The 15,296-nt window shown below is 37.1% G+C and overlaps 2 protein-coding genes across 2 annotated transcripts; both read right to left on the bottom strand.

Annotated features, from left to right (window-relative positions):
• Positions 1 to 233: 233 nt before the first annotated feature.
• Positions 234 to 1,172, bottom strand: LOC113899461 (olfactory receptor 4F6-like). The gene has a single exon (XM_027552814.1). The coding sequence runs from the start codon at positions 1,170 to 1,172 to the stop codon at positions 234 to 236; it is 939 nt and encodes a 312-aa protein (XP_027408615.1).
• Positions 1,173 to 13,922: 12,750 nt separating this feature from the next.
• Positions 13,923 to 14,861, bottom strand: LOC113899612 (olfactory receptor 4F15-like). Its single transcript, XM_027552868.1, has one exon. The coding sequence runs from the start codon at positions 14,859 to 14,861 to the stop codon at positions 13,923 to 13,925; it is 939 nt and encodes a 312-aa protein (XP_027408669.1).
• Between the last annotated feature and the right edge of the window lie 435 nt (positions 14,862 to 15,296).

Below are 15,296 nucleotides of genomic sequence, written 5' to 3'. Positions count from 1 at the left end.
TGTGGTCAATGAGCTTAGTTGCTCTGCGGCATATGGGATCCTCCTGAATCAGTGATCAAACCCATGTCCTCTGTATTGGCAGGTGGACTCTACCATTGAACCACTAGGGAAGCACCAACTTCTCAGTTTTTAAAAGCAATAATGAAAATGAACACATTCTATAGTGTTCATGGTGACCACAAGGGTCTTGATGATTCATGACATTCATCTTGTGCTCTCATCAATGAAATCTCTCATGTCACTTCCCTAGAATTTAAAAGCTGTTGACTTAGCCTTGTCATTGCCACCTTCATATCTCTGTTCCTTAAAGTATATATGGCAGGATTTAAGACGGGGGTGACAACAAAGTCCACAATGGCAAAAAATGTATCCAGTGACTTTGTAGGGAAAGGCCATACGTAGAGAAACATGCATGGAAGGAAAAACAAAAACACTACAGTGATGTGAGCTGACAGAGTGAAGAATGCTTTGGATAAATATTTTGAAGAATGTCGTCGGACAGTGATCAGAATGAAGATGTATGATATAGTTAAGAGAAAGAAGGTGCCCATAGATATGAAACCACTGTTGGCAGTGACTACAAATTCTAGTTTGTAAGTATCTATGCATGCCAGTTTAATAACCTGAGGAAAATCACAATAAAAGCTCCCCATATTATTAGGTCCACAGAAGGGTAAATTTATGACAAAGACAAACTGAGACACAGCATGAGTCACTCCAATTATCCAAGCAGCAACTACTAAAAACATGCACATTTTGGGATTCATAATAGTTAGATAATGGAGAGGCTTGCAGATTGCTGTGTACCTGTCATATGCCATGGCTATGAGCAGCATCATCTCCACTCCTCCTGTGACATGGATAAAGAACATTTGTAGCATGCAGTTGTGGAAAGAAATGATTTGACAGTCACTGAAAAGATCAGAGATCATCCTGGGAACTGTGGTGGATGAAAGGGCTAGGTCAATGAGTGACAGGTTGGCCAATAGAACATACATGGGGGTATGTAAGTGGGAATCAAAAATCACTGTGACCACAATGAAGACGTTTCCCAGGATAATCCCCAAATACAATACAGAGAAGAAGAGAAAAAGTAAAAACTGCATCCCTAAGGATTGTGTAAGTCCCAGTAACACAAATTCAGTTACCACGGAGCCATTTACTTGGTCCATTGAATCATAAAGAAGAGAAGACTGTCAAGTGACCTGCAACAAAAGAAAGAAGGGATCAACATAATACAACTTAAATGTTGATAATTTAAAATTGGTCCTTTAACTTAAATGATTATAGACTACTTACAAAATAATGGGAACCAGGGTATAAAATATTGAATACAACAAAGCTTCACTCAGAGACAATCTTTTGCTTTAAATGATCCTATTTATTTAAATATGTGAGCAATCAGACAATTTATGGTGTTAGGAAAGAACATATAACATAAACTCAAGGAATACAGATGAAGTGAAATAATAAAAGTTAAAAACCAAAATACTGAATCCTAGAAAATTGGAAGAGGGTATAAGAGCATATAAAATGATTAAAAAATAGATAATCTTTAAAAAATATAATCATGAACAATAAAGTTAAATAGAAGTTAGAAATGAATATGAAAAGTGTTAGTCACTCAGTTATGTTCAACTCTTGGAGACCTCTGTAGCCCACCAAGATCCTCTGTGCATGAAATTCCCCAGACAAGAATACTGGTGTGGGTTGACATTTCCTTCTCCAAGGGATCTTCCTGATCCAGGGGTTGAACCTGGATCTCCTGTATTGCAGGCAGATTCTTTACTATCTGATACACTACACATATTAGAAATGAGTATAGACATTCCTAATAACTGTTAAGTTACCTCTGAATGGTATTTCCTACATGTACTTAAAAACAATCTACCTTAAAAATCTTACGTGAATTTGAAGTACCATAGACAGACAAAAGATTGATATCTTCATAATATTTTTTAAAAGTTCAAATCATTTAATAAAACCTCTGAGGCCTAATAGATAAATGGACAAATGATATGAAGAGAGAATTCAGAAAAGTAAACTATCTATGTATTTTTGCATATATATATATATATATATCTTCCTCAGAAATCAAATCAAATATAAAGGTATTATTTTTCTATTAAGTTAAAAAAGTTTTATAGTATTGTTGTCAAAACCAACACTCATTGAGATAGGCACATTCATACACCCTTGATAAGAAATATAGACTAATCTAAAATTAAGAAAATATTTTGAAATGGTACTGATGAACATAGCAGAGAAGGGACTTGACACACAGAGGGAAGGTGAGGGTAGGACGAATTGAGAAAGTAGCATGGACGTGTATACGCTGTAATGTGTGAAATAGATAGTGGGATGTTGCTATGTAACACAGGGAGCCCAGCCTGGTGCTCCTTGATGATCTAGAGGTGGGGGTTGGGAGCAGTGGAGGGAGGCTCAAGAGTGTGCATGAGTGTGGCAGAAAGCAACACAACAAGATAAAGCGATTTTCCGCCAATTAAAAAAGAAACTAAAGATTATTAAAGAAAATATTTTGAAATCATGTGTCAAGAATCTTGACTCCGTACCACTTGCTGCAGTAGTACTCCTTGTGGAATTCTATTTGTATAGAAAAAGATTTTTGCACAAAAATGTTTGTCATACTTTACAGTTGATAAAACTTTGAACAATTTAGATGTCAAACAATAGGTTTAATTCTGTTACGAAGGAAAATATTATAGTTATTAAAATAAGTTAATAGAAATTTATAGTAGCATTAGTAAGAATTTTATTTATAATATTAAGTGTACGAAAAGTAAACAGATTGCATAGTGCAGTAGTTGACTTTTATTTTTTAGAACTTGAAAAATCCTTTAGATTTTAAATATCTTTCAGTATAGCTATCATATTTATATTAGATTTTTTGATAAAAACATCCAAGAGCATAGAGAGCTAAAGGATGATTTATTAAGAAGGTTCAAAAACAAAGAATAATTTGTAATTATTAGAAGATGAGCTGGAGAAGTCAAGGACTTTAATACTTCTCTCATCCAATTAGACATTTTCATAAGCTGTCAGAATTGATTAATAGATGATAGTACTAGGGCAGAATGTAGCTAAATAAGTATAGTGTCCTGATGGATCTGGATTTTGATGGTGGAAATAGGAAAGGTTTGATTAACTTCCTATTTCAGCAATATACTATTGTTTCTGTTGCCTCTTGATTAATTTTTCTATTGTCTTCTACCTTCTCTCACCTAGATGTTCTAAAAACCCTTCCTAGCATTTTCTCTGAAAACTATGATAACCATTTGAAATTTATTCATTCAGTTATCAATGGACTTCATATCCATATTTAAATCACCCAGGTCACAGGGGCGTAAGGGCAAAGAATTTGGGGAGTGGAATTGAACCTGGGGAGCATTATAGAGTTCAGAAAGTCATCCCTAGAAGATTTCATGGCAATACCCTCTATTCTGCTGAGCAGAAGGTGTTGATTTCCTGATCTCATCATTCAAGTCACTATCTTAGAGTAATGAAGCTGAAGCTTAAGAATCATGTTGACTGCTTATGATCAATGATTTTATCCTATAAAGCTAACATTAAACATATAAACTCAATTCTTCAAGTCTCCATCATCATGAAAGTGGATGTTTCATCTTATAAAAACAATTGAAGTTTTCTCTAAACTGATTTGTTGTATTTGAAAATTTCCACCTGTATTAGCTTAGTACTGCTGAAATGGTGCTTGTCTTGGAGTGTGAGTGATAATTAAGTTTTTTAAACTGGAGAAGGAAATGGCAACCCACTCCAGTACTCTTGCCTGGAAAATCCCATGGATGGAGGAGCCTGGTGGGCTGCAGTCCATAGGTCGCAAAGAGTCAGACACGACAGAGCGAGCTCACTCACTCACAAAGAGAAAAATCCAATACTCTTTGAGTCTATTAGCCTAAAGACTATAAGAGTCCATTTAAAAGTGTAATTAAATTTATTGATAATCTTTAATTATGCTGCTGCTGCTGCTAAGTCGCGTCAGTCGTGTCCGACTCTGTGTGACCGCATAGACAGCAGCCCAACAGGCTCCACTGTTCCTGGGATCCTCCAGGCAAGAATGCTGGAGTGGGTTTGGTATAATTACAATATAAAACATGGCGCTATAAGCATAGTAGTGTGGTGAAGTCAGTCAGTAACATGTCTAGGGAACAGGCAGGAAAGAAGATCTAAAGAAAGAGGAAGAATGAAAATAGAAAGGGAGTGAAGAATTAAATGAAAACAGGGGATGGAATAAATAAAATCTGGGACAAATAAAGAGGATAAAATGATGATTAAAAGAGACATTGGTGCAATGTTGCACATCTTTGCTTAATTGCCTGTCATTGTTTACATCAACACACATCAATACATTATGAACACCTAAGAGTGTGAGCTTTATCTGCATTTCCATTCACTATTTTAGTACATTTTGCCTGAAAGGATGGAAAGTAATAATAAAATTTTAGGGAAAATAGTCACTGATATGAAGAAAAGTTAAGACATTAAGCAAATAAATAATGGATGTGGCAGAGGGGTTTGACAGTATGGAGTGGGTATAGTTTTGGCATGGTGGTTCAGCTGACAGGTCACCTCTAAAACATTAGGAAGTAACTGATTAAAAACACCCCTTTAACTTCCAGTCAGTATTTTGCTTTCCTTATTTCCAATATTTATAGCTTTTTGTAAAATGTAAAAATTAAAGTTCATTACGTAGGTACACTTTCTGCTTTGTCCAACACTGTGTCTCTTGACTAAAACAGGCTGGCACATAGAAAAAGCTCAAGGAGTATTTGAAGAATAAATTGTCCAGAAATTATCACTAAATTGCCCAAGTAAACAAAATAGAAGTCCTCACAAATATAGAGAGAAATTGAAGTTAACAACACCTTCTCCACAAGCTTGTGCTTCCTAATGAGATATGTATGTATGTATATATATATATATATATATATATATATATATATATATATATATACATATACATATACATACACATATACACATATATATAACCTAATGAGATATGTGTATATATATATATATATAATCATGAGTATTTAAGATAAATGAAGAAGGGCCCACCCATTCTGTTATAAACATCTAGAATTAATGTGTATCATTATTCAAGAAGTCCTGATGACCTGAGAGTGCTTGTTTGGAGAAAAAGACCACATACTTGGTTTCTCTGCCTTCTTAGGAAACACTGGTGACTGTGTGAAGTTCCCAGGAGTTCTTCAAAAGCCAAGTCCCCTTAGAACTTGCCATCTCTCCTATTGGATATTTAAAATTTATCAGTTATCCAATGCCTGGAGAGACAAATCTTTAAACAAAAAAGATTATTAGAATGATACATTTTTATAGAAGTAGGAAAGAACTTTGAGATTATATTGCCCAGTTATTTCATTCTACAGATGGAAAACAACCCAGTGAGGTTAAATGCCCAGTGTATTTGCAGGAATACATTCACAGAGCCAGCACTAGAAGTCAGCCTAACTCAGTCCAATGACCTTCCTCACTCACGATCTACACCTGCTTGTAGGAAAAGTCATTAAAAAGCTAGACTGTTTATATTTAATAGTATCACACCAAATTGGAAGAGTCCTATTCATCCCTGAGTTCTCTTTCCATTTAAAATAAAATGAGCCGTCCCTTTCTGAAAGACTATTTTTTTCCCCATTGGGTATTGCTCTTCCTTATCCCCTCTCCTATTTCTTCAAACAACTTGGCCAGTCCTTGAACAGTTCTCTTTCAGAATTTTCAGCCAGCATCTCCTCTGTACTGTCCTCTGGCACAACACCAGAATCTTCTTTGAATCTGAGCATATGCTCTCAGTCTAGGCATTGGTTGAAGCCTTCAAATTCAGAGGAAAGTAATAGTGAAGGAGAGGGAATCACACTAGAATCCTGGAGGCTGAGGACTGAGATTTCCTTTTGTTTTAAAACAGAATTTGATCCTTAAATAGTATAGGAATACGTGAGTCCGGAACTCTGTTTTGCACATTGGAAAACGAAGTTTAAAATGAATTGGAAAGCACAAAAGCCAGAAACGTGAATCTTGAAAATTTTTCACGTTAAGAAGATAAAAATATCAGAAGGTATATGTGTGTGTGTGTAATTAATTTTAGAAGACAATGCAATTCAATGATTGAAATTTGATGATAGGAAAGAGATGGTATAGGATGAAAGGACAAATAGATTTCAAAAGAGAAAACTGACACAATATTTTACAGGGGAATGGAAATTGAAGGAAGGTCGAGGGTTATGCGGAGAGGGAAGCAACCATGACAGGGATGGTTTTGTAATTTAAAAGTGTCTTTCTTACTTGCCTGTTCAGTCACAGGGTGTATATTTTTAGAAGAAGAGAAAGTCAGAGAGTGTACTCTTTTATATTTGTAAAAAGCACTCCCACCCCACTCAAAGATAAAGCTATATATAAGATTCTCCGTGAGAAATAACCTAATTAGCTGCATAAGAGAGTGACTCGCTGCTGCAGCAAAGATGGCTAATACTCAGCCCATTATTAGATTCTCTTGGGGACTAAATCTTTGAGTCACATTGGTTTCCCCAAGAGAGAAATATTGAAAAATTTTTCTGGTGATGAAACAGAGGGAAAGAAGGAAGGTTTTTTTCAAAAAAATATTATTGGAATATAGTTGAGTTACAATGTTGTATTAGTTTCAGGTGTACAGCAAAGTGAATCTGTTTTACAGGAAGATTTTGACATAACATATTGGATTGTATAATAAAAATCCCTCTTTATGGTGGATGATCTTGCTTTGAGTGACTGAGATGAAGGTGTGAAAACATATCCTGAGAAACAAGATATTCATAGTACCAGACTTGAAGAAATAAATCTAAACCCTTGATAGGTAAAGATAATTTTCATAATTCATAATACTTTTCCTGTTTTTAATTATGGCAGATGTTTACCTGAGACTCTACTTGTGCTCATAAACTTCGGACTACTGGGGATGAAGGTCTTAAATGGTTTTGAACTTTATTTTTCCTGACTTGACTGGATACAAGTAAATTTTGGGTTTGTTGGATCAATGTCTGAAGAGAAAAAAATGTAGGGAGTTATTTTGAGTTGTCTGTAATAGGTGCTCTGTCCATGGGGATTCTCCAGGCAAGAATACTGGAGTGGATTACCATGTCCTCCTCCAGGCGATCTTCCCAACCCAGGGATCGAACCCAGGTCTCTCACATTGCAAGCAGATTCTTTACCATCTGAGCCACCAGAGAAGCTCTGTGAGCAGTATAGAACTCCATAAATCATTCTACCATGCCAGTAGAACGATTGTCCTTTTGTTCCAAGTGAGGAGATTGGGGTACCAGGGAAAACAGCATATTCAGATGAATGAGGGAGAATATAGGCAGAAATAGAGTCCTAGGAAGCTGGCCGCTAGGCACAGAGCATCTCCTGGGCTATGTGAGGTTCTCTCCTGGGACATGCGACACAGGTTAGTTGGCAGTGGAGAAACCTCAGTCCCAGTAGAAGATCAGAAATTGTTAATGTAGAGTTCTTGAGACCTGAGAGTATCAGAGAGGCCCGAGACCAGTGATTCACAGGCTGAGATTGGCTCAAGATTTGAATGGACAAAGCCTGTAAAAAGAACTCCCTGGTATATTTCACAGGAGATTTCAGTTCTACTTGAGGAGATAGAGGCAGAAAAAATTAATTAAGGAGAGACAAGTAGAAAAAAAAGGGGAGGATTTCTTTAAATCTGTGTGATCTTTGATCAAAAGTAAAAAGAAATCACAATTTCTATACAACAAATTATTCACAATGTTAATTTTTATTCTTTGTTGGGGTTTATTAGTTAATTAATTTTTATTTTTTAAATAAACATTTTTTGGAGTATAGTTGCTGTACAATGTTGTGTTAGTTTCTGCTTTACAGTGAAGTGAATCAGCTATCCATATACATTTATCCCCTCTTTTTTGGATTCCCTTCTTATTTGAATCAACACAGAGCACTGAGTTGAGTTCCCTTTGCTATACAGTAGGTTCTCATTACTTATCTATTTTATACATAGTAATGTATATATGTCATTCCCAGTCTCCCAATGCATCCCACCCTCCTTGCCCCCTTGGTGTCCATACATTTGTTTTATATGTCTGCGTCTCTGTTTCTGCTTTGCTAATAGGTTCATTTGTACCATTTTGTCTAGATTCCACAGTTCATTTCAGTCGCCCAGGTGTGTCCGACTCTTTGTGACCCAATGGACTGCAACATGCCAGGCTTCCCTGTCCATCACCAACTCTCAGAGTTTGCTCAAACTCACGTCCACTGAGTCAGTGATACCATCCAACCATCTCATCCTCTGTCGTCAGCTTTTCCTCCTGCCTTCAATCTTTCCCAGCATCAGGGTCTTTTCAAATGAGCCAATTTTTTGCATCAGGTGGCCAAAGTATTGGAGCTTCAGCTTCAGCATCAGTCCTTCCAATGAATATTCGGGGCTGATTTGCTTTAGGATTTGATCTCCTTGCAGTCCAAGGAACTCTCAAAAGCCTTCTCCAACACCACAGTTCAAAACATCAATTCTTTGGCACTCAGCTTGCTTTGTAGTTCAACTTTCACATCCATACATGAACTAGCAAAACCATAGCTTTGACTAGAGGGACTTTTGTTGGCAAAGTGATGTCTCTGTTTTTCAATATGTTGTCTAGGTTGGTCATAGGTTTTCTTACAAGGAGCAAGCATCCTTTAATTTCAAGGCTGCAATCACCGTCTGCCGTGATTGAGGAGCCCAAGAAAATAAAGTCTCTCACTGTTTCCATTGTTTTTCCATCTATTTGCCATGGAGTGATGGGACCAGATGCCATGATCTTTGTTTTTGAATGTTGAGTTTTAAGCCAGAAAACTGCCTAATGAGTGCAACACTTTCACAGCATCATCTTTTAGGATTTGAAATAGCTCAGCTGGAATTCTATCACCTCCACTAGCTTTGTTCATGGTGATACTTCCTAAAACACACTTGACTTTGCATTCCAGGATGTCTGGCTCTAGGTGACTGATCTCACCGTAGTGATTATCTGGGTCATTAAGTTTGTTTGTTTGTTTGTTTGTTTGTACAGTTCTTCTGTGTATACTTGCCACCTCTTCTTAATATCTTCTACTTCTCTTAGGTCCATACAATTTCTGTCCTTTATTGAGCCCATCTTTGCATCAAGTGTTCCCTTGGCATCTGATTTTCTTGAAGCAATCTCTAGTCTTTCCCATTCTATTGTTTTCTCTATTTCTTTGCATTGATCACTGAAGAAGGTTTTTGTATTTCTCTTTGCTATCCTTCAGAACTCTGCATTCAGATGGGTATATCTTTCCTTTTCTCCTTTGCCTTTAGCTTCTCTTCTTCTCTCAGCTATCTGTAAGCCCTTCTCAGACAACCATTTTGCCTTTTTGCATTTCTTTTTCTTGGGGATGATTTTGATTACTGTCTCCTGTACAATGTCGTGAACCCCTGTCCATAGTTCATCAGGCACTCTGTATATCAGATCTAGTCTCTTGAATCTATTTCTCACTTCCACTGTATAATCATAAGGGATTTGATTTAGGTCATGCCTGAATGGAAATAGATGGGAAAACAGTGGAAACAGTGTCAGAATTTATTTTTTGGGGCTCCCAAATCACTGCAGATGGTGATTGAAGCCATGAAATTAAAAGACACTAACTCCTTGGAAGGAAAGTTATGACCAACCTTCATACCATATTAAAAAGCACAGACATAAATTTGCCAACAAAGGTCTGTCTAGTCAAGGCTATGGTTTTTCCAGTAGTCATGTATGGATGTGAGAGTTGGACTGTGAAGAAAGCTGAGTGCCGAAGAATTGATGCTTTTGAACTGTGGTGTTGGAGAAGATTCATGAGAGTCCCTTGGACTGCAAGGAGATCCAACCAGTCCATTTTAAAGGAGATTAGTCCTGGGTGTTTATTGGAAGGACTGATGCTAAAGCTGAAACTCCAGTACTTTGGCCACCTCATGTGAAGAGTTGACTCATTGGAAAAGACTCTGATGCTGGGAGGGATTGGGGGCAGGAGGAGAAGGGGGCGACAGAAGATGAGATGGCTGGATGGCATCACTGACTCGACGGACATGAGTTTGAGTGAACTCCAGGAGTTGGTGATGGACAGGGAGGCCTGGCGTGCTGCGATTCATGGGGTCCCAAAAAGTTGGACCCGACTGAGAGACTAAACTGAACTGAACTGAATGGTTTAGGGGTTTTCTCCACTTTCTTAAATTTCAATCTGAATTTGGTAATAAGAAGTTCATGATCTGAGCAACAGTCAGCTCCTGGTCTTATTTTGACTCACTGTATAGAGCTTCTCCATGTTTTGCTGCAAAGAATATAATCAATCTGATTTTGGTATTGACCATCTGGTTATGTCCATGTGTAGAGTCTTCTCTTGTGTTGTTGCAAGAGGGTGTTTGCTATGACCAGTGCATTCTCTTGGCAAAACTTTGTTGCCATTCTTCATTTTGTACTCCAAGGTCAAATTTGCCTGTTACTTCAGGTATCTCTTGACTTCCTACTTTTGCATTCCAGTCCCCTATAATGAAAAGGACATCTTTTTTGTGTGTTAGTTCTAAAAGGTCTTGTAGATCTTCATAGAACCATTCAACTTCAGCTTATTCAGCATTACTGGTCAGGGCATAGATTTGTATTATTGTGATATTGAATGGTTTGCCTTGGAAACAAACAAAAATCATTCTGTTGTTTTTGAAATTGCACCCAAGTATTGCATTTTGGATTCCTCTGTTGACTATGATGGTAACTCCATTTCTTTTAAGGGATTCTTGCCCATAGTAGTAGATACAATGGTCATCTAAATTCAATTCACCCATTCCAGTCCAGTTTAGTTCACTGATTCCTAAAATGTCAATGTTCACTCTTTCCATCCATGTTTGACCACTTCTAATTTACCTTGATTCATAGACCTGGCCCAGGGTCCCATGCAGTATTGCTCTTTACAGTATCAGACTTTACTTCCAGCACCAGTCACATCCACAACTGGTCATTGTGTCTGCTTTGGCTCCTTCTCTTCATTCTTTCTGGAGTTATTTCTCCACTCTTCTCCAGGAACCTACCTACCTGGGAGTTCATCTTTCAGTGTCCTATCTTTTTGCCTTTTCATACTGTTCATGGGGTTCTCAAGGCAAGAAAACTGAAATGGTTTGCCATTCCTTTCTTCAGTGGACCATGTTGTGTCAGAACTCCCCACCATCACCTGTCCATCTTGGGTGGCCCTACACCCAAATGAGGCATGGCTCATCGCTTGACTGAGTTAGACAAGGCTGTGGCCCATGTGATCAATTTGATTAGTTTTCTGTGACTATGGGTTTCATTCTGTCTGCCCTCTGAGGGATGAGGATAAGAGGCTCATGGAATCTTCCTGATGGGAGAGACTGACTGTGGGGGAAACTGGGTCTTGTCTGATGGGCGGGGACATGCTCAGTAAATTCCACATGTATGTGTTTATATAGGATTTTTGTTTTTCTCATTCTGACCTCACTCTGTATTTAATGACAAATGTTTATTGATTGTTCTATATACTGTTGCTACTGATACTGATGTTTGGCAGTAAATATGATGGCAGCATTAAACAGCTCCTTTTCTCATGGAAGTTAAGTGTAATGAGGAAAACTTACATTGAATAGGAAATCAGGAGTGTCACTAATGTTACAGAAGTGGTAATAAGGAGTGCTATAACAATACACAATAAGAAGAGAGTTCTTGAACCCAGGTCCTGGGAATTATTCCCTGGTAAAGTGTTGCTGAAACTGAGGTGTGAAGAATAAGTAGATGTTACTAGGTGAATCATGAAAGACAAGTGTTTCAGACAGAATGATTCATCAGTGTGAAGCATCAGAGAGAAAAGAGTTTGAAGTTTCCAGGCAAGTTTAAAAAACCACCAAATTGAATCTGAAATTAAAGGGAAAGAGCATGTTGTTCTCAGGGGCAGGAGACATGGTGGGAACCAGGTCTCTGGTGGCCTGATAAACTTTGAAAGAGAGGTAATGTTTTAATTTAAGGTCTATGACAATTATGTTAAAGTCATTGAGCAAAACAACTACATGGTTAGATTTATATTTTTAAAAACCTCTCTACTGAAATGAAGATAATGGGATAAGATTTGAAGCATGAAGACCACATAGTTGACTTAAAATTCTATTCTAAAAAATAATATGTGATGGTTTCAACAAGAATGGTGACATTGTAGAAGAAAATAAGGGGAGGTATATAAGAAATGTTTATAAAGTGGAATTAATAGACTTGCTGATTTATTGAATATTGAGGATCAGAGTGAGGGAGGAGTTCATTATTACCCCAGATTTTGGGTTGAGCTACTGGGCAAGTGTTTGAGCCGTTTATTGTGACTTTGAAAGAACAGGAGGTTTGAGGTGGAGCCATGGGAATGGATGCAACCTAGGGACAGAATATAAAGTGAGAACAGGCTAAAGATGCAATTCTGAGGAACCCTAAGTTTGTTGGTTGAACAAATGAGGGAAATTCAGCAAACAGATGCTGGGAAGATATTACCCAAGAGGTAGGAGGTAAACCAGGAGATTATAGTGATTTAAAGGCCCAGTGGAGTATTTGAAGGAAGGAGTTATCAGCAGTAATTAAGTTAAAAAGAATTTCCTGTCCAGATGAATAAGAAAAAAGGATGCTTGGGGCTGGTGCACTGGGATGACCCAGAGGGATGGTATGCGGAGGGAGGAGGGAGGAGGGTTCAGGATGGGGAACACATGTATACCTGTGGCAGATTCATTTTGATATATGGCAAAACCAATACAATATTGTAAAGTTAAATAAAATAAAATTAAAAAAAAATAAAAAAACATTAAAAAAAGAAAAAATTTAAAAGACATATTAGATTGTTTTATTTATACAGAGGAGACAGAGATGTTACTGTACATTCCTGTAACTTTAATGAAGTCTTTAATCTAGATGTAGAAATCCTCAATTAAATTGATTATGCCTCAACCTTTTTGGCTTTCTATTATTCCAAGGTTATCAAACACAGATACATAAACTCTTGTATTGGGCCGTGGGGTGAAGGGGGTGGGTGGTGCTTGTGGTGGTGGTGGGGTGGTGGTTTGACAGACCAGGAAACCATATTCAAGGAAACCAGGACCTCTAAATACACATTCTTGGGTGATTATTATGCTGTGAAGCAGCTATTAATTATACATATTTTTAAAAGAATAAACTGAGCTAGTTGAATGTTAGAAGGTCTTCACATTCAGGATAACAGAGAAGCAGAAAAAAAAGTGCAAAAATATTTGATCTAAATTCATCTAAAATATTGATAGTGTTAAAGAAATTCTGTACATGCAATCACTGAAATCTAAACAAAATTGAAATGGCATCCTAAACTGAAAAAGCTCAGGGTGTAGTCAAGTCTTGAATTCAGGGCTAAACATAAATAATAACAGTTGATTTTATTCTTACTGTTAATTAAAATAAAATTAAAATAGAAAATTAGAAGTATATACTTTATTTATAATTTACCCAAACCTACATTTTAGATTCTTAATCTATTAGCTTACTATGAGATATATTTGTCAATTTTTGAGTTATTTATTTATAATTGAGAGTAATTACACCCAGCAAGTCCTAGGAAATGGCACCAGAAAATGGTTTTGAATGTTAAGTTTACACGTGGAGGTCAGCTTAGTTTTCTTTTCTCATCTCTTTTCTCCATGAACGTAGAGGAAGTCAATTTATTCCTTGTGATTGTCAAAATAAAGTCAACTCTAACTTGATAATCAATTTCTACAGGTGCATCTTTGTTGAACTATCATTCGAAATAGTAATTCTTAACCATAGTAATGATGATAGTCACATGACTCTGTTTTTGGTGAGCTTGAAGCATCATGTACTCTAGATCTGCTCCATTCATTATGAGATCCCACTGGAACCTACAATCCGTTTGCCCAGTCTCCTCATGGCAATTCTCATGTCTTTGTTTCTCAATGTATAAATGGTAGGATTCAAGATAGGGGTGATGGCAAAGTCAACAATAAACAAATACTTATCCAATGATGTTGTAGGGAAAGGCCACACATAGAGAAACATACATGGCATAAAAAACAAAATTACTACAGTGATGTGAGCTGACAGTGTGAAAAATGCTTTAGATAAGTCTCCTGAAGAACGTTTCCAGACAGTGACCAAAATGAAAATGTAGGATATAATTAAAGAGAAGAAGGTAGCCATGGATATAAACCCACTATTAGCAATGATTACAAACTCTAGCTTGTAAGTGTCTACACAAGCAAGTTTCATGACCCGAGGAAAGTCACAGTAAAAACTGTCTACTTTATTGGGACCACAAAAAGGCAAGTTTATGACAAAAACAAACTGAGATACAGCATGGATTATCCCCACTATCCAGGCAACCACTACAAAGGAAACACACATTTTGGAGCTCATAATTGTCAGGTAGTGGAGAGGCTTACAGATTGCAGTATACCTGTCAAATGCCATGGCTATGAGCAGCACCATCTCAACTCCACCCATGACATGAATGAAAAATATCTGTGTCATACATTTTGGAAAAGAAATGATTTTGCAGTTAGTGTAAAGATCAGAGATCATTTTGGGTACTGTGGTAGAGGAAAGACCTAGATCAAGGAGGGAGAGATTGGCCAACAGGAAGTACATGGGGGAGTGTAAATGAGAGTCAATAATTACTGTGAACACAATGAAGAGGTTTCCCAGGATAATTCCCAAGTAGAACACAAAGAAGAACCAAAAAAGAAAAAGATGCATTTTCCATGAATTTGAAAGTCCGATTAGTACAAATTCAGATACCACAGAGTCATTTACTCCATCCATTGACTCAATCAGAGAAGAAGCTGAAGTATTCTGAAGGTAGAAAATAAGAAAGAATTGAAAAATATGGGTACCAAAGATTAATACCTTATTTATCCATCAATGATTATATGGAAAACATGTAAATGCCAAAATATGAAGTGAGAAGAAATACAGAGAGGGGCAGGTTAAAGGAAGATAATTGAATAGGGGAAAAGAGATAATAAAATTTAGACCATAAAGACAAGGAAAGAAATCATATGGGAATATGGCAGGTAAAATGGAGGAATTAGGAATAAAGAGTAACATTTTCCTAGGAGAGAGCTTCTTTACCAAGCTTGTGCTGAGCTTAGTTGCTCAGTTGTGTCCAACTCTTTGCAACCCTATGGACTGTAGCCCGCCAGACTCCTCTGTCCATGGGGATTCTCCAGGCAAGAATACTGAAGTGAGTTGTCATGC

Source organism: Bos indicus x Bos taurus, chromosome 10 (genome assembly GCF_003369695.1).
Source record: "Bos indicus x Bos taurus breed Angus x Brahman F1 hybrid chromosome 10, Bos_hybrid_MaternalHap_v2.0, whole genome shotgun sequence".
Lineage (NCBI taxonomy): Eukaryota > Metazoa > Chordata > Mammalia > Artiodactyla > Bovidae > Bos > Bos indicus x Bos taurus.
The sequence above is the reverse complement of the archived record's forward strand: the minus strand, read 5'-3'. Positions and strand labels throughout refer to the sequence as shown.

What these genes read in the sequence shown, in the direction of transcription:
- LOC113899461 (XM_027552814.1), bottom strand. Translation starts at nt 1,172, where the DNA reads ATGGACCAAGTAAATGGCTCCGTGGTAACTGAATTTGTGTTACTGGGA.
- LOC113899612 (XM_027552868.1), bottom strand. Translation starts at nt 14,861, where the DNA reads ATGGATGGAGTAAATGACTCTGTGGTATCTGAATTTGTACTAATCGGA.